Source organism: Chanos chanos, chromosome 13 (assembly GCF_902362185.1).
Source record: "Chanos chanos chromosome 13, fChaCha1.1, whole genome shotgun sequence".
Lineage (NCBI taxonomy): Eukaryota > Metazoa > Chordata > Actinopteri > Gonorynchiformes > Chanidae > Chanos > Chanos chanos.
The window spans coordinates 15,358,392-15,378,573 of NC_044507.1; the positions used below are offsets into that span (position 1 = coordinate 15,358,392).

Genomic DNA, 20,182 nt, shown 5'->3' on the forward strand with positions numbered 1-20,182 from the left:
GACGGAAAAAATCTGCCTCGGTCAGTTGAGTTATGTGATCAGGCTTGATTGTTTTATTATAAAAGTTTACTCCAGAACTCTACTTCAACTGAGCCGCTTACACTCTAGTTGGCATCAGACCTCGGCCCCATGCATACAACTTAAGTTTTAAGATCCTCCCCCATTTGCCTGGCACCGCCCGCGCGCAACAGTTTAAACATCAACTTTGCAAGTCCATTGGTCAAAACATAAACACATCTCTCGCCCCACCTGCTACGTGCTGATTCGCCGAAAACCAAATGCCGGTTTTCTATTGGATCATTTCCTCAAAGATTAAATAAAGACCACAGATTGGACAAGACAATGCTATTTCGAATTACGCACGCACATCGTTCATACTCGTCATTGGTCAAAATGTTGTTGCCGACAATGCTGGGAAATGTAGTAAAGATTTAAAACCAGCGTTTAAATGCACCTCGTTAAAGAGACATCAGCAGCAAATTCGCTGAGGAAACGAAACAAAATAATTTGAAACGATTCTCCTGTAATCTTGTTTATGATTAAATATTTAAAATTACAGTTGATTTATAATCGCACTGTTTTGGATTGGAATGAAAATAAATCTATTACTGGGTTTGGTTGCAAGACCTCACTGGAGCGTTGTTGAAACCTCCTGATAGCAGTAATGGTGCTGAAAGGTAAAGGTAAAGGCACGTTTCTTTAAGAGACTGCATTCCATGTCTAAAGCTCCTAATTTAGGCAAATTTGCACTGCTTATTCAAGCAACATCCTCAGTTCATAGATTAATCAATTCAACAGAGAGTTGACAACTCCACATACACGGGTTGCCACTTCAGTCAAGCACATGCCTCAGTTCATCATTGTGTGTGTTTGTCAAAAACATCTTGCGTTGCATTCAGTCTGTGGCTGGTACTGACAGTTTGCTTTCAGCAGGCCTGTCACACCTGTCAGAATGATTATTAAAGTCTTATGAAGCAGAACAGATGGGGGAGGAAATGACTAGTCATCACTAATAATTCTGATTCAGCTCAATGCAGCTTTCATCTCTAATTCTGATACATCAAGGCTGCATTAGTCTCTTTTGTAAATCATAGTCAAACATCGTAAGACAATGATAAAAGTGTATTTCTCACTCTTGCTTTTTTTTTTATTCACTTTGTGTGTGTGTGTGTGTGTGTGTGTGTCTTTCTGATGAATCTCCCAACATTTTACCGACAGCCTTCCCAATGGTCACGTCTGCTATTATGTTTCAGTTTTGAAAATTATTCTTCACGCGTCTGTACCTAAGCTTGCATTCTCGCATGAGTAATTCTAGCTTCCCAGCCCACATCTAAATGAGTTAGGGAGCAAGATTAGTAAAAGTTAATCCACTGATTAAGAATAATAGCTCTTTTTGTTTAGTTTGACTTTGAGACAAAAAATGTGCCTGATGAGTGCTCAGTGATTGACATTGTCTTTATTCCATGAAAGGTAGCTGGGCTGCAATCCCTGTGCTTCACACAATGGAAATAGCGTGCATAGATTAACCTTTCTGGCCCTTATCGTGTCACGATGAAAGGAAATGAAAAAACTCCTGCAAATTCCAATATTCATCACCATTGTTGGACACATTAAATCATTTGCGTAGGAAAGGAAGGATATGAAAAACGTGGGGGGATCTTGGACATCTTGAACAACGGGAGAGTATAAAATAGGAGGGAAATCTCAAATAACAACACACACAAAACACACATGCATAGGTGCAGACACACACACACACACACACACACACATAATCATTAATTATGGACTAAGGGACTTAACACTGTAAAAGATTACTGGCAGTGGCACATGTCATCTTGATGAAACAATCTAACAATTTCCAAAGGAATGAGAAGAACCAAACAGCTTTGAGAGGGGATGTTTTCGATGAAGCAGATAGTTATCTTATGAAATCAAGTGGTCAAAGAAAATGGCATGGACAGGGTTTCTTCCTATTTCTATTGTATTACATAGTGTTGAGTTTTCTGTGCTTCATAGAGGTCATATTATTGGAACACTGTGGGCTACATAGTACAAGCCCATGGCATGACTAATTAGGTCATATTTGCAGGACAATATGTTCAGTTTATGAAACCCTCTTCCTCACGAGGCCGTGGTGAGTGATCAGACAGAAAATCCTGAACATATCTAAGCTGAAAAAAAGTGCACCGAGACTGAAAGAAATCAGAAAACCGTTAAGTGTGGATGTTTGCATATCTTTTGTAACATGTTAGTGATGTTTTTTGTAATGTGCTTTCAATGTGCAGAGGATATCAAAAGAAGTATGAAGAAAATTTTGGTGTTACTGTGATACCTTTACACAGTGATGAATCTTTAAAGTGGCAACCTAACACGAGTGTCATTACCTTAAAAGGTAATCTACAAACCACAAGGCAACAGCAAATCTCATTTTCAGATGAAAGATTGAAGATGTTGTAGGTTAGATTTCTTGCTACTCAGTGACAAAAAAATTCAACCAATACAGTCTAAGAAAATATAACAAATTTTACTGTGTGGTTGTTTGTATTTTTCCCTGTGGCATATGTTCACATTCAAAACAATGCCTTCTTAATGATCTCCACATGGATCACCTGTGTTGAGTCAGAAGGGACCCACACCGCTCCGATATTCTGTTAGATACTTTTTGGTGGATGCAGAAATGAGATTTTTTTTTTCACAGTGGTGGGTCTGACTTTCTAAAATCTTTGAACGGATTCATTTTTTTTAAAAACCAAAATCTCATTAAGTAAAGGGCAGTGATGACATCATTGATTTTGCAGACAAGTAGAATGAAGCGCAACAGACAGGAACACATTTAACTGAATCCTTGAAAGAAAATAAAACGTTCTCTAGAAAACAGCCTCCCAAGAATTAAGGCTACACAAAATTCAGTCCAGATACCTAACAACGTAAGGCATTAGTGTTCCAGCCCACATTGCGTTCCTCAAGGGAGAAAGTAACTAGCACAATAAACAAATCTCCAAACTGCGAAGGCGAGGCAGTCACTCTTTGTCAAAACAAGTCAGTCAGTATTACAGTGTCATTATGCCTTTCTTCCAGGCCTGGTAAAAATGCATCCTCAAAAGGGTTGATTTGCGATTACACCCCTGCACAGCTTTTGATGGTTAAATTGAGGAAAAGGAGGTGGAACTTGGGGAAGTTTTTTTTTTTTTTTTTTTTTTGGAGACTGCTCAGTGTCACACCGTTTGTATTCTTGGCACAGTATATAAGCCAGCCATGTCCTTCATGGTCTTCTGTCAGCATTTCAGTTCGCTCTCTGTCTGGTGTGGCTTCGTCGGGATGGTGGGAAAAAACTGAAGGGGCAGTTTTCCAGGAAATTCTCACCACCTAATTGCCGGATAAAGGCATGAGAACATCTGGCTGTGATGTTTTGTTAAGTTCACTCTACAGAAGCCACTGAACAGTCAATTTAGTTCTGTCATTTGCTCTGTTTCCTTTTTTACACCCCACTTGCTCTCAGAGAGCCATGTTTTTCCGCTGCATCCTCCCTTTTTGCTTAGTCAAAAAAATATATGTACACACACACACACACACACACACACATTTATATATATATAAATGGTACAAATGGTACAAAATGAGAAAAACGTATACACATGGACCCACTCTCAACGAAGAGTAATTTGGTTAGCTCTCAGAGATGAGATAAGGATGCAGTTTAATCTCTCTTGGTCTGTCACAGCCAGTTTAGCAGCAGGTAAGTCAGATGTTCATGCACTAAATTGAGAAGACCACAGGTTCAAAGCAGCAGAGACGCACGTGAAGCAGTGGATGTGCTGCCTTTATTTGACCACAGATTACATTCATATCACAGCCATCACCATCATAATTAGTCACATAATAGCATTCAATACCTGATTACATTCTGTTTTCCATTAGATCTGTACAAGTGTCCAAGCTTCTGGAATATTGCAGTTCTTTTCACAGATGAGAGACATTATGCAAAATTTCTGCTCGCCTGCATGAACTTAACAATTAAAAAAATGAAAATTACGTCTGTTCACCGTTCTCTTTTCAATTCACCGGGGTGCAATTAAAACTAAAAAACGAAATACCATACTGTAATTTCAGTCGATATTCTTCTGTATAATTTGTGCAATTAGGCTTGAATGTGAAAGTATCATGTGATATTCCTTGTTGTTCTGCTGAGATTTTAAAGTCAGGAAAGGCAACTTATGTAATATGATGAAGGGTTAAACAAAAGAGGTCAGAGATATGTGGCTATGAAACCCAGACTGGGTGGAGAAGGTGGAAAGACTCACTTTGCAGATTCCTGTAATCACACTGACCATCACAAAGCCAGCGACGCCTCCTCTGCCCTGGGTGTCCTTTGGCCCCTTTCTCCTGAATCATTCCACTTCCTGCCTGAACACTCACACGCAATCATATTGAAACTCAAAAAAAAAAAAAACCCCAAGTTCAATGTCATGGGCAGAGCAAAGGCAGACAGTTACAGATCTGGTTTCACGAAGCTGCAAAATTATGCATTAATAATAGAGTAGTTAAACAGCACTCAGCATCATGCTGCTGATTTTTCAATTATAAGGATGTCAATCAGCTTGTGCACAACTATTTGCTATTATTTGACCCATGTGAGATTGACCTACGTGACCTATATGCTATGTCCTCATCTTAGTTTTTTTGTACCAGGGGAGAAAATAAGAAAAACACAAGTGGACACAGCTGGAAAAACAAAACACTCATTGACATACACAGAAATAAAGGCAAAATCGCAGGGCCATAAAAGGTGCCATCTCTGATGAAACTCAGAGAACAATTCTGTGGGTGAGCGGAAGATGAAGAGAAAAGGATACTGTATTGAAAATGAAGTTTAAGTTAATTTTTTAACTCGTTGAAAAAATCATTTTATTTGTTTTTATCCATGTTTCTATAAAGAGCAAGCTGCTTCTAGAAGCTATCAGCCCCTTCAAGTGACAAAAAGTGATGCAGCCCAGACTGAAGGTTCCATGACAAAAACCCAACAGATGTTCATCAAATCTCACCAAATGCCTAGTACGGTACAATTCAAGTCGTTAAGTCTCATGCAGTCTAACAATAGCTTACAAGTCTGCAGAAATACCAGCAAGATAAGACTTGAGTTGTGCTAAACCAGATGTTTGGTGATATTCAATGACCATTTAATGGAATTTTAATGCCCCTTTTGGAGCCATCTGTTTTTTAGACCACATCTCCTACAGACATTTTTAAAGGAGCTAATAACTTTCAGAAGCAACCAATTCTTTGCAGAGCACACGGGTGCAAAAACCAAAATAAGGAGTTTGAAAAGACATGCGGAGAGTAAGAAAAATTATTTATTCATTTTCAATGGAAATTTCCTGTAAGAAGAACATCATCATTTAACCAGTAGGTGGAGCTTCTGGCAGGACTCCATGATAAATACAAGTTGATTCAACCATTCTATTGAGATGGTGTTTTAAACATGGCTTTTATGGCAACAGCCAAGTATGAGCACATCATGTTTATTCTATTATTTGTTCCACTGAGTAAAAAGAGGCAGTGTGACTTTGCATATTTTTTGTGTAAAACATGCACACAAGCCCACAAACAAACACAACACTCACATACAGGCACACATACACGCACACTTGCACACACACACACACACACACACACACACACACACACACACACACACACACTACTTGCCAAGCTGTGGCCGGCCAGTACAGAATCATTTTCCGTAAAATGAAAAAAATCTACATTACTGGAAGGTTTTTGTTTTTTTTTTTTGTGGAGAATGCTGGAAGATCTGCAAGGGAGGACCAGAAATCAGTAATCTGCTGTTAAACATATCAAAATAAAGGTCAGAGATTCAAGGATCTTTTTGCGTTTATTTTCTGTAACACACACACACACACACACACGTCACACAAACCGTATATATACACACACGACACTGAACCTTCAAAGAAAACACCCCTGCAGATTGACTCTCTCTATTTTTAGCTCAGTCCTCCGAGACAGGGATCCATATAGATCATTTGGAATCAGCAGGGTGGGAGTTTAGCTTCTCCTTCACTGTCCATGTGCCATATTGACTTTGGCACTGCATTCACAACGTTCTTCCACGACTGACACCCAGACTGATCATGCCACGGAAAAATGACACAGGAACGAACCACTTCACAGAATACTTTTTTTAATACTGCTTTTGAAAATTTGCTTAAATACAAGTATAAATACATAAATAAATATTAAAATATTTACATCACAGAATACATTACAGACAGATTGAATACATTTGCCACTGGCAAAGTGACATACAGCACTATGGTTGACGTGGGTATAGCAATTCTCCTTTTGCTGATGAACACCCTCAAAAGATGAGAGGTAGATTTCTCTCTTTTTTTCTTTAAGACTAACTGAGTAGTATTTCTATGGCAAATTTTAAAGAACAATTGTAAAATTCATAATTCTGCTATTCTCCACATTGTTTTCAGAAGATAACCGTCATAAAAATCTTCGATGTTATGGCCCACAACTGCGTTTATATGCAAGACTGTATATGCGGGGGTACAGTTAGATAACAATCTGGTTCTGCATGTATGCATGAGTGTGTGTGTGTGTGTGTGTGTGTGTGTGTGTGTGTGAGAGAGAGAGAGAGAGAGAGAGAGAGAGAGAAGGGGGGGTAAAGAAAGCAAATTTAACATTAGTCTCACTTTCTATGATTCTGCATTCTTATCATGTACTTGCCTTGACATTCTCAATGAAATTGTACAATTCTCTGTATGTCTTTCCCTCTCTGGTTCTCGTAAACAGAAGCAGAGAAGTGAAGAGCTGGGTGACTCAGATATAATAATTCAGTCCATAAACATGTCCATTCTAAAAAAAAAAAACCCTCCATTTCTCCAAACCCATGTTTACATCAGGACGTGGAAAAATGTACAATTGTGACATGTATCCCACTGAAAAAAACAGTAATATAAAAAAAGGAGAGAAAAAAATATAAAAAGGAAAATGAGCACAACCAGCAGTAGAACAGAATGCACAGCACAGCAATAACAAGGCTGCCAGCAGTGCTCATAGTAGCATTTCTGTGAACATAATTGATTTTTAGAATAATGACTCATCCCTGTTTCTTTAATCAGGTTCCACACCTGTGTAAAGGCTATGTGGGTAACTACTCCATTAAGCATAGCCTCAAATCTTAACATGCGTTCTGCCTTTTGCCTTGTAACCCTCTCTGCTCTTTTCATCTGTTTCAAGTCACACAGTTGTCTAATCCTGAACTGAACTGAAGCCAGAATGAAGCCCATTACGGCTGTGTAAGAGTGTTCGGATATAAAAGCGGGACCTGTGAGAACACCAGAGTGAGAGCTGCTGTTTAAACACCATTCGGAAAGAATAATTGTTTCTCTGGGCAATCCTCTCTTCCTCGGAGATGAAGAAGCACACGTTAGCGGCAAACGCTCCCACCTCCTCACGGTTAAAGCTGTTACAGTCGTAGTAGTTTTTGTACACATCATAGAGTTGTGTACAAACTGTGTTCATATGCGAGCTTGGTGGATTAGTAACATAACTAGAGGCACAGTCAGTGTGCAGCACTTCATACAGCATGTACGCTTTAAACAAGGCACATTGTTTTCTAACAGACTAATTGCTTTGCAGCGGCTCACAGCTTGGAGATTCGAGTGCAGAATTGCTCTCATCTTTGAAATAGCGCTTATTTTTTTGTGGTGCTCTCTATCCACGTAAGTTTAAATGAATATCTCATTCAGCGTGACTAACCGAACTAAAAAAAAAATTTCTAGTTACATCACTGAACATCTTGTTCGATCTTCCACACCCTTTCGTTGCGAGTACCCCTGGAGCGCAGAGGTAAGTACATCACTGACCAGAAACTTGGTGCGTTTCATATGTACTCTGTGTATTTTATTACAGTCCTTGGATATTACAGTCATTCTGGTTGGCTATATGGTCCTATAGGGGTACTATATGGGAGCTTTGGTGTGTATCAGATTTTAACAGGCAGACTGAAGTACTGGACTATGTGTAAAATAAAGACTTAAACAGAACTGTATGAATAACAAGCTTTAGTATGGTTTGAAGCTTAAACAGCAACCTTTTCCAATAGTACTATTTGTAATGTGATTTTTTTTTTATCTGACCTCTCTCATCTTCCCTCAGTTCTTCACTGACTATTTATGCACACAGAGCCTGACGTTCTACTTATCTATGTGATCAATATTTTCTAGATCGATACATCAAAAATTTTGACCTCCACACTCGACTCACAAAAATGTGTAATTTGTCTACGCACTGTGTCCACAGCCTGCTAACAGGAAATTTCAGCGTATTCTTTACGACATTACAAAAAGAAAAAAAAAAAATCAACTCGAGAACAAATATTTAACGGAAAATACATAACCAATAAAATCAGGCTGGTTTTCATCCGACCTGGGTAAAAGGTAGACAGCAACTCGTATTTGGAGTAGAAAAGTCACATTATGACAAACCTGTCATTTCAATTACTCTGACACCTGTAATCAGTCAACAATCAGTCAGCAGGAGAACTGGCAAGTGTTTTCTCAGAGATATCTCCAGAGAAGGATAATGTTTCCATTATGAGAACAGACTGAAAATCTGGGCCTTCGGGGTATGGATGGAGCGAGAGGAGAGAGGCCCTCCCCTGAAGGGAGTTATGAGGGCAGCTCATGGGGGTAGCAGTGTGGCATGCTGATCCCTCTGGCTTTTTTGGACATGATAACGAGGTTCGGCATGAATAGAAAAGCTGTGCACGGGTGAGGGGGTCTGGGGTAGTGGTTAAGGGTGCAAAAGAAAGGGACAAGGGAAAAGTAATAGAAAACTCACTCTGAGTCCTGTTTGCTCAAGGCACTGGGTGGAAAGTGTATCTGAAGACACTTGAAGTATTCGTCCCCTCGTGGCTTATTTTTGTCCAAAAAGTTTCTGTTCCTCTCTGAGAGAGGAAATTAAGTCTTATCGTTGGAGACGAGGCTTGCTTTTCAGACGGCCACCTCCCCGAAAAAGTCGGGGGTTTTTGTTTTTCTTCCTCTTTCAAAGTTCTTTTCCCTTGTTGTTCACCATCCCAGTTAGCACCGCTTCTATACTCTCTGTTCTTCAAATATCAGCCTGGAGTGAAACAGACACACTCTCTCACACACACATATACACTTCTCTCTACAGTTTATGCATACAGTTCAAAGCGGGATTCCTGTAGCAGACTGGACGTTATTGAGATCCTTTTGTTTTCGGCAGTACATTGACTTGCGTCGAGCAGTCATTACAGAATAAGAACCAGCATGATGCTCCTCTCCTCCATTTCCTCTTGTACAATCATACACATGGACACACACTTGCACAGCCTGTACAGTCCACGTTCTCTCCATATCCCAATTCACAGCTGCCAGCCAAAGTGCCACCAGACCCTGGGTTAGGGTTCCATTTTACTGTTGCGTAAAAAGCTCACACATTGCTACCATGTCACAGGACAACCAGATGACGTTCGACACTGACGGGGTTTGAACTCCTCTTTTGTCGCAGTGTCTGGTTACCGACTCTGGCCCACTTCTCCACTTGGGTAGTAACATGTTCCAACAGCAGGAATGTTGCATTCTGACAGCGGTGTTGACGGCAGCAGCTTGGTATTACGGCCCGGGCGTGTAAAGTGTCCAGTATGTGTGTATGTGTGTGTGCGTGTGCAAGTGTGTGTCTCTTCTGAACTTGTTTTGACACCAGACACCTGCTGAGTGACGGTAAACTGCGTGCGTGACTCCAGTGAACCTTCATGCTTGTTCGGCGCTCTTCATAACTTCCTCGCTGCCGCGTCCCAAACACATTGTCCATCTGGTTTCAGCTGCGCTCCTGGTTTTACAGCTTCCTGAGTGAACAAGCAGCCTCCTGTGCCTCAAGTCCAGCGCGTCTCCTTTTGTTCTCTCTCTCTCTTTCTTCACTCACAGAGGGCACTGCTCGGAGCTAAAGGAGCCTCCTTCTTTCTTTTTCCTGCGCTTCTTCTTATGGGCTGTCCAGCAAGCTGTAGCCATCAGAACCAGAACCAGGCCGACGATCAGCAGGACCACGGACACCACCTTGGTCTGAGGGAGGTCGTTGTATGTGTAGGTTACACCGGTTCCGGCTACTCCAATTACCAGGGAGATGATCCCAAAAGGGAAGATGCATCGGTACCAGGACTTCTCCATACCCCCTGTGGCCTGGGAGAGCCGTTCCAAGGATGAGAGGACCTCAGGGGTTTTGGTTCCCCCATCTTGGGACTGTAACTCCTGTGTGGGGGCAGTCGGGGGCTGGGGCTGACAGGCCAGGTGACCGCTGGTACAGCCCATCTTAAATCAGGGAAGCAGTCGGGCTAGTCCCAGCAAGGAGGGCTGGACGTGCTGCTTCTGTTCTTCTCAGAAGTCAGCGCCGGCCTAGGAGAGAAGAGCAGATCTATGTCAACTCAAAATGAATCTGAGAGGGATTTAACTTGGATGATGTAACAGCAGCAGGAGGAAATCCACTCACATTTTCTCTGTATCTTTTTCTCTCTCTATCTCTCTCTTTCTCCCTCTCTCACTGTGTTACTGTGCTCTGCCTCCTCACTCACTAGCAGCACACCGATCTCTCCACTTGCCAGGCTGAATGCTGATATATAAAGCAGCAAAGACGGGGGTGGAGCCAAGGAGCAGAGAGAGGGGGGTGGATAGGAGGTTCCAACTGGCTGCGGCTCCCGTGTGACGTCAAGTATCAGAGCAGGAGGCTGGGGAGTGCAGGGAGAACAGGAAGGAGGAGGGAGGGACTGTTAACTCTTCCCCCGCCGTTTATCCACGAATCTCCACCCATTCCTGCTTTCTGCATTTCTCCATCTAGCTAAGCTAGAGAACAAAAATCATCTTGCAGGGAACATACACATCAATTCCTGTCTGCAAACCCCTCGTATTTTATTTCCGCATCTTTCTTCATGAGGGACTGGACGTCATCGTGCTAAGTCACTTAAAGCATGAAAGAAAATTGCGCGGAGTCCCTGAACACGCTGCTTGCCTCTGTTTCAGACATGAGGGATTCTGAATGAGACTGTCCATCCCCTCAACACAACGGCATTGCTGCGCACCCCATGCTCTCACAGTACCCAAACAATGAGATCTATCCCTCCATGTCACGCCAGAGACCTCACACACACACACACACACACACACACACACACACGCACACACACACACGTTTAATGCACCCACACACCCTCACCACCCACGCACCAGCACACACAAAGGGAGACTGCCAAATGCCTGAAAAAGAGGACTCAGTATGGATGACTGTGTCTAATCCTATCGACTCCTTACCCAACTGAGATTTGAACCGTGTTTCTATAAAGGAGAGAAAATCAATTCAGAAACATAACTCACTGCTGTGAGACTCGCTCAGGCTGTAAGATGGCATTCTGAGGGTAATGTACGTGTGTTTGTGCGTGTCTTATTGTGTTGTACGAGCAAAATTTAATCGAAGACCATGTTTCACACATTAAATCTTTCATCCCAGTCAAACTGATAGATAACCCGATCATTGCTGATTAAACGATTCATCAGATAAATGATTTATTGGTACTTGTTTGCATAACTATAAGGTACAAAATTAAACACCAGCGTGGAACAAAATCATTGATATTGTCTAATTAATCTCATACTGCATGTGCTTGATAAGCTCTGAGTGAGCACATGTGTGCATTTGATTTAGGTTCCATCATACCACCAGATGTCTCATCTGTTCTCTAAGTGTATGTGAGTGTGTGGGTGAGGGTTTAGCTTTGCTGTAATCCTGGTCCACAGACCGAAGGATCAACGTACTGATAAGATCCATTGAAAAAAAACCAAAAAAAAAAACAAACCTCCAAAACACGCAATAGTCTGCATAAGCTATACTCCCACCATCACAATATCCATCTTCTGAAATAGCAGAGCACCAAGGCAGGCTGATAAAGTAAATAAATGTCTTATCATCTACAAGACTAAGAACCTTGCTAGACTTACTATCAAAGACATGGTCTTTCAGTGTGTCATTAATTACCTTTGCAGACAATCATACTGTGAACTGTGAACTGTAGTCACCTAGCATGCACGTCAGGAAGTCTGATTTAACTGTCATATCGCGCAAATATGTTTATCTTATCTTGAAAGTATCTGATAATTATCAGAGATTAATTCAATTTCCACTTTCTTTTCTCATTTATTAACATTAAATGAGAGGATTAAAGACAGGATGAGGAGACTGACTCATACGAAAACCCCTCCCTTGATAAGTGGTTCCAGTCTGACCCTGTCTCACAGTGAAAGCTTTCCGTGACGGAGGAGGTTGGCAGCAAGACAGGCTGAGTGGGGTGAAATCAAATGATAAACACAAATGCAGGGTAATTGATGACCACAATGACTCAACATTGGCTGCTGTAACTCTACACCAGAAAAAAAAAAAACAAGACGTACAGTAGCGTAGGAAAGAGGAGAGAAGTGGGAGAGAAGAAAGGAGGAGGGGGGACTGACAGAAAGGACAGAAGGAGGTGGGAAACCGAAGAAAAGAAGAGAGGGGAAGAAAGAAAAGAGAGAAAGGAGAAAGAAGAAGGGGTGTGATAAAAGGGAGGTAAATAAATTCTCTGAGACACTGCTCGGTTTCCACGGCTCTACGGCTTTACCACAGCGTTGGCTTAATCTTAAAAAGCAACATCTTTTCCAACAAGACTGTGCTGTTTTGACAAGCATATTTGTAGGGTACTGACATGATATGGCAATGGAAGGAGTGGAGGGCAGAGAGGGAGGGAGGGAGATACAGAGCATGATGGGTAAATTAGAGACAACACCCAGCAGTTGAATTGAGCCCTGTTATAAAAAGGAAGACCACCCTCCATTGGCTTCTCTCTTTCTGTGTTTTTGTGAAACTTACACTTTCCTGTCCTTTGTCTCTCTCAGTATTATACGTCAACAACTTTCCAAGGATGCGTTCATACCGTGTTAATCAGATGTCGAAAATGAGCCATTACGTCCCAGGAGTTCCATATGCAAGGGGCAACCGTGGCCTAAAGGTTAGAGAAGCAGGCTTGTGACCGAAAGGTCGCCGGTTTAATCCTCTGGACTGGAGGGAAAAATGTGGGTGGGGGAGTGAATGAACAGCACTTTCCCCTCCCTTGACATCCACGGCTAAAGCGCCCTTGAGCAAGGCATCTAATCTCAAACTGCTCCCTGGGTGCGGTACTGTGGCTGCTCACTGCTCCTTGTGTGTGTATGGGATGGGTGAAATGCAGAGGTTGAATTTCACTGCCCACTGTTCCTAGTGTGTGTGATCAATAAAGAACTTATTCGTTGTATTGCTTGGGAAAAAAACTGCATTGGGTGTAACACCTAAAATACGTCATGCACCGAAATATCTCTAATTCCTGGTAATGGTGTCAGGAAACTCAGATGTCCTTTTTAATCTGGTATGAGAGAGAAAAATAAAAAAAGACAGAAGCTGAATGATGTAAGGAAATGAATCTGCAACCTTAGAATAACGCTGAATGAAAACATCCTACCATAACTTGACTACAAAGTAATTACACTACACGAGTGAAACGAAGAAGCCAGGGACTGCGGTCTATTTAAAACGTTTCAGCTGAACCAACACCACCACCCTCTCACCATAGGTAGTGTTAGACGTGGCATTGGTACGGTTTTTCTCTATGAATAATTAGGAATGTTCCCGATATTCTCACCCTATACAATACGTTCAGTTTGAACAATCCAAATAAAACACAAACATAAAAAGGATGGCGTGTCTCAGCAGATTGGATCTGTCACGCAATTTAAAACAAACAAACAAAAAAAAAGCCTTGATTTCTCTCATCTGTTGTTTTGTTCACTTTCTTTCTTGCTTTCTTTCTTGAAAGACCTGGTGCTGAGAAAAACTGTCCATTGAATTCATTCCCAAATGAGTCAGTGAACGTGGAGGGGGTGGGGGACTGGCGAAGGGCGCACACCCACGGGCCCACTGTGCAAACCCATCACCACCTGTCGCCCGGTCTGGAGCAGTTTGAGTCGCCTGCAGGCAGGCACTGCCACACAAGTAGCTCTCTCTGTACACCCAGGCACTCAGTCACACAAGCCCAAATCTCTCACACTCGCCCTCACACTTTCAGCATGGGCCTGACATAAATAAACATATTTTACAACTGGAATGAATTTGCGCACAGACTGGAGAGAAATAGGAGTCTTCTCGCAAGAAAAACAGAGGAGTTTAAAAATGATGTTATATAATGGTTCTAACTCACACACAACACACCTGGAGTGGACAGAGAGTACGTCAGAAAAGACGTGAGATATCTAATTTACCAACCCTACGGTACTTCAATCCATCAGTGCCCACTTAAGAGGTTGTCCTTTAGGTGTGACACGAAGTAGTTAGATATTTACTTTCTTCCTCCGCAGATCTCCACAGTGAACAGTGAAGTCCCTGACGTGCTCTATACGTGACACTGTATCAGCTAGAACACACCTCCTTTTGTTTCGTTCTCGGAGTTTTAAAACTCAAAACTCCCACAGAACATAAGGCATGCTTTTTTTTTTTTTTTTAATTTTGATTTTCCAACCCATACTCATCCAGCTCCTCTAAAGCAGTGTCTGGTTCACAGGGGGATGACATCACTCTAGCTCCTCCTTCTCTCAATCTGTATACACAGACAAAGCTTGGGGTAAACTGTCATTAGATATGCTTACATTTGTCCCTGATCTAACCTGTTTTCATGTAACTTGATACTAATTGTGCTTGAAAACAGAGAGACAAATGAGAACAGCACTCCCTGCTGGCCATAATGTCAAATTACAAATGTACAGAGTATCAACGGAAACACTTAACAGCACTAAAACTGTCAGTGTTTCTTAAGGAAGTCTTCTGACTTAGAGGCAAAATTAGCTGTAACTCTCTGAAGAAAATAAAAGCTTTTAATCAATCTACACATCCCCTCCAACGGCTGAGTGATAAAGCGATTCCTCTGTGAGTGATGAGGTAATAAACAGCAGGAGGATACGGAGATTTCTCAAAGCAGCATTGTAAGATCAGCTGGTGGTTTTATTCAGCTTTTATCAGCAGCTGCGGCTTTTCAGCTCACAGGATTTCAATCTGTAAAATGGAAGGCATTTAAATGATGCATCTGACAAAAGGCACCCCAAGCGCATTAAAAATAAACACACAATTCACAAAAGGCTCCTCTGTAATCTCTTCAGAAATGGAAATATTTGGACGATGCTCGTCTAGATAGTTCAGAGTCCGCGGGGAGGGGGGCTCAATCTCTCTTCACTCCGAAGTGCTCTCTGAAAAGTGACGTCTTCAGGGGTACTGTTGCTTCCCCAGTCCGGGCTTACTCGGGCTCAGAATCCAGAACCAAGGTCGGGAAATGCGCTCCTCCTTCTCCGAGCAACGAGTACAGACCCCGCAGGCCTGCGGCACTGGGCTGCCCAGGGAAAGACGGTGCGGTGGTCAGAGAGGGCATCAGACCTTCAGTCATAGCCTATGGGATGCAAAGCACAACCTATCAAAACAGGCTACACAACTATCAGAACACATATGCCAATCTATGACTCTTTTACAATCACAGAACAAGTGTAGGTACATAAATGTGTCTCTCTGAAAAGAACAAAAATACAAGTACATTCTTGCCAAGTACATAAAGGTCAGTGGTGACAATTAACAGCATGAATGTAGACTTAGGTTTATTGCTACCTGGGACAGGCATGTGCCCGAGTTTTATTTGGTACAGATGAATGAGGCTAGGAGTAATAACTGTCATATCTGATTCTACATCTGGTAGCATGTCTACGGGGCTACAGGTCTTACTTATCGGGGATAGATGGAGATACAGCTCTTACTTGGTGCAGGTAGATCTCTTGCTGTAGCTGCTCCACCCTGAGTCTGAGTCTATCCAGCTCCTTCAGTTCAGTCTCATGGGAATAGGACAGGAGAGCAGGCAGGCAGGTACAGGCGGAGTTCCCCCAGTCACCTCTCCTCCTGACTGGACAAAGATCTCTGGACCTCCAGCTATCCCACAGCTCAGACTCTGAGAGGAACACAAATGATTTAAGTATGAATGTGAACAACCAAACTCTTTATGAGCAGAGATCCAGCAAAAATACAGTGAAAGGATGGGTAGTCTTTAATATCTCTACCAGTAGTGACATGAGCAAAACCAAGTACTACAACATCTCCCATTTAATAGTCCTTCTGCTTCATTTTAATTCTTGGATTACGTGTTTCCAAGGAGATTTTGAAAACGATATTAATACAAAACGTGTCCAGTGAATGACCTATTTTTTCAGTGTTTCTTCAGAAGGACAACACTGACATGTTGTAAGTCACGTACGGATCTTGAATACGAGAAATCACATGGTTGAAACTCCAGACAGAGGTCTGCAGATCCTCTTGGGACTGTGTGGGATTTGTTCTCTGAATGAGGAACACTGATGCCTCACGGTCTGCCACTGACAGACCAGCTCTTCTTCTACACCCGTGGGAGCACTTACAGCACATGACCAAAACCCAAGACTCATAATGACAGGAGCATACAGACTGATGAAATCTATTATTGAGCTCAGGAACTGATTAGTGTCACAGAGTTAAGTCGAAAGGAATAATCTCCATAGCTCTCTTCTGTATTCATTCGGACGCTGGTGTGAAGGTCCATTATTCTCAAGAGTGATATGCTTCTCGTCAATTTACATTGATTTCTCATTGAGTCTCTGAAGGTGCAGGAATAATTAAAACCAAAAATGAATGCAGATGAAAGGTTTTGCTCATTGAAAACGCATTCCTCTATTGTTTGTCGAAGTCAATTAAGAAGTAACCATGATTACCAGGCAATGGTATCATTATGAATATTGTGTTGCTGTTGGTGAAAAAGCATTAAGAGCCATTATGAATATGACAAACACTAACAAGGAGAGGACAGACTGAATGACTGTAGACAAGACAGTGCACAACCTCTCTTTAAATGTCTGGCACGTGTCAAGACGTCTGTTATCGCTCTCTCCAGACCATCCAGCATTAAAGATGATTCATATTCCTTTTCTGAGTATGTTCCTGTACCTGTGCACAGAAAAGAATAAAAGATGAACAAAAGATTGAGAGGGAAAAAAAAAGGATGCGATTTGCATTGTTCTCTTTGGCTCATATGCTGTCCACTGAGGGCTTCTGTTATAATATCCTTCTTTAAGAATGCATGCCTCCTCATATAACAGTAATATTACAATAATAAAAATGCCTTTTTGAATCACCATACATAAATATGTTGTTTCACTTCAATCTACTCCCTCCTGAATCCACTAAATCCTCTCTGATTTTGAACTAAGATAAAGCAATTACCAGACATTGAAAACATGATATTAAACTTCTAAATTGTTGTAGTGCAGTATTGGTCTCCTGTGTCTGTCTGCCCATTTCTCACTGACTTCCATCATCCCCTTCACTCCCCCAGCCTCTTCTTCTCGCCGGTACCTTGTTCTTTGTCTTGCCTGTAGGCTTTATTAGCCTGCAGCTCAGCATGGTAGCAGTGAAACAGGTCCTGACACAGCTGTGAGAGCGAGTTCAGCTCTCTTCTGTTATCAGCTGGACAGCTAGCGGGCCACTTTTTGGGAAACTGAGCCAAGTGGAGGACAAGGTCAAGGGAAAAAAAAAAAGTTGAAGTGGACATTCTTATGGGAAATGGTAAAACACATCAGAGCCACGTTACACACAAATTAAGCAAGTCTAAGAAATATGGAAATGAGGGATTTTTTGTATGTAAAATACACACACACACAAAAAAAAGAAATGGTTTGGGGTACATTGCTTGCTCCTGTGAGATACTGAGTACGGAGTGGTATTATATACCAGCTGTCAAGGAAAACACTGCAGTAAAACGCTGATCCAATGTGGTAATGTGACTGGTTTGGGCAGTATCATATAATCATATTGCTATGCTATTCTGAAACTTTGACATGAAGAGGGACACATTAAAGAGAAAAGTCATCAATAGGTGAACTACTACCAACATGTATAGTGTATTACTTTGAAACCTTTAACTGAGGGATACAGTACTACGCAGCCTTTCACTGAAGTGACTCCTCTCTGGTACTGGCTTGGCATATCCGACCAGCACTTTATTCCACAACCTGAATATGAGAGCAAACAATGACTGTTAATATCATCCTGTGCATTAATTTTGAACTTTACCTGAAAAACACATTCATTGACTCTTACACATTTTCATAATAGTCAGCAGTACTAGGATTATTTCATCATCATGGACAATTAGCATCCAATCAGCAATGAACTCTCAAATTAAATACATGACTCATAGTTTAATAACTGAAACATTTTATATGCAACATTAAGGTTCTTCATACACAAAGTCGTTAAACGAACTACTGAAACATAAAAGGGCCATTGATTCTTTATGTGTTAAGACCAAATGGTGATCCATTTTGCAGAAGGGAATACATAACAGACACACATGTAGGCCACCATTTAAGTTTACAGGTAAAGGAAATTACTAACCAGCGCTGTTTGGACCTCTGGGCTCTCCATGATGGCAATAATGGGGAGGGTATCCTGAAAGAAAGAGAAGAAAGGTATTTCAACTTGTGTGTACTACATAAAGAGGTAAAAATGTTCTTGTATACTGTTATGACACAGCAGCTCTGAACTACTCCCCTTTGACAATATATCTAATGTTTGAGTTGGTTGAAAAGCATTTTACCAGTGTTCTTTGGGAGGTGAAACTAGGGAGTGTTTTATCTCTGGCCCCTGATGTGTAGTGGGCACCGATTCTTCATGAGCCGGCCCATGGGTTGTCAATGTTTTGCTTGAGTCTTCAGCACATGGGCACCTATGATTGGTATCAGCGCCCGTGGCTTGTGTTGTGGAGTGCCTTGGTCTTGCCTCATTCTCTCTCACAGGGGGACGAACAGACGGACCTTTCTTGGACGCAGCAGGGCGTTTCTGAGCAGATCCTCGTGCCGTGCTGCTCCCGGCTGGTTTGCCATGCTGACGAGGCATGGTAGAAGTAGTAGGTAATGTAGATTTCAGCTGTTTTCTTTTGCCCACTTCTTTGACAGTGTGGCTTATGACTACTGTGCCTTCTTTGCCGTCACCCCTGGCTGAGTGGGCATTTGCTTTAACTTCTCTGCCAGAGGTCCCACACTCTTTCTGGGTGACAGAAGCAGTGCGTATTCTCAGTGCTTTTTCCAGCACTTTCTCAAGTAGCTCAATCTCTTGTTTCTCCTGAGGTAGAAGGTCTGGGAACAAAACAGTAAACCAAAATGTAGCCTCAGGTAAACTCACGTAAGTGTCACTGTGTATATCTTGATCACATGACTTATGCAAAGGAACTCATGTTGTACCATTTTTGACAATAGTGTTTGTTTCTCCCTCTGTTTCTTTACTGTCCTTCACAAGCATCTTCCTGCAGATATATGAAGACATTAGTAACATGGCACGGAGCTCAACGTTATACTTTTTCTATCTCCAAGTACTGGGTCTAACAATGTTTGAATCTATAACAAAACAACAACAACAACGACAATAATAAAAATGTGGAAAGATCATCACGAATTGACTTACATAGAGCGTAGAATGTCTTTGCACTCATGGATTTTCTCGTTGATACGAACTTCTTCAGCCTTACACATCTTGACAACTTCATCCACGGTACGGAGTAATCCACTGATACTCTTAAACGAAAAAGCAAATAAGCGATCGAACACAGCACCTGACAATGAGAGTTGTAAGGGTACCCGATTCTGATTAAAAATAAACAGACAAACAAAAAATAATCCAACACTTCTGACACGTAACGGTTAGTTTAAAAAGTATCCTTACTTTCTGTGCCATGTGAACATGGGAAGTGCCTTAACTAACCCGCCAGAGAGCCCGGAAGTGCAAATCTAAAACCTCTCGTCTGAACGTTTCAGTCAAAGTATGTTTTTATATGATAAAGTGAGATTGGCACAGATGTGCTTTTCAAAATCACTCTACATTATTCGGCGTAGACTTTCCCAGGTTACACACTTTGCCGTTTACCAAACATATAAAACATAATTTATCCATGGTTACCCTACGAAAACAAAACGTGTAAGGGTGGGAACGCAAAAATAATAGTCTCGCGACGCTGTTGAATGTT

General features: G+C 41.7%; 1 protein-coding gene across 1 annotated transcript; it reads right to left on the reverse strand.

Annotated features, from left to right (window-relative positions):
- Positions 1-9,974: 9,974 nt before the first annotated feature.
- LOC115826016 (transmembrane protein 100) lies at positions 9,975-10,361 on the reverse strand. Its single transcript, XM_030789702.1, has one exon. It carries the CDS (start codon positions 10,359-10,361, stop codon positions 9,975-9,977), a length of 387 nt encoding a protein of 128 aa, XP_030645562.1.
- Positions 10,362-20,182: the final 9,821 nt, after the last annotated feature.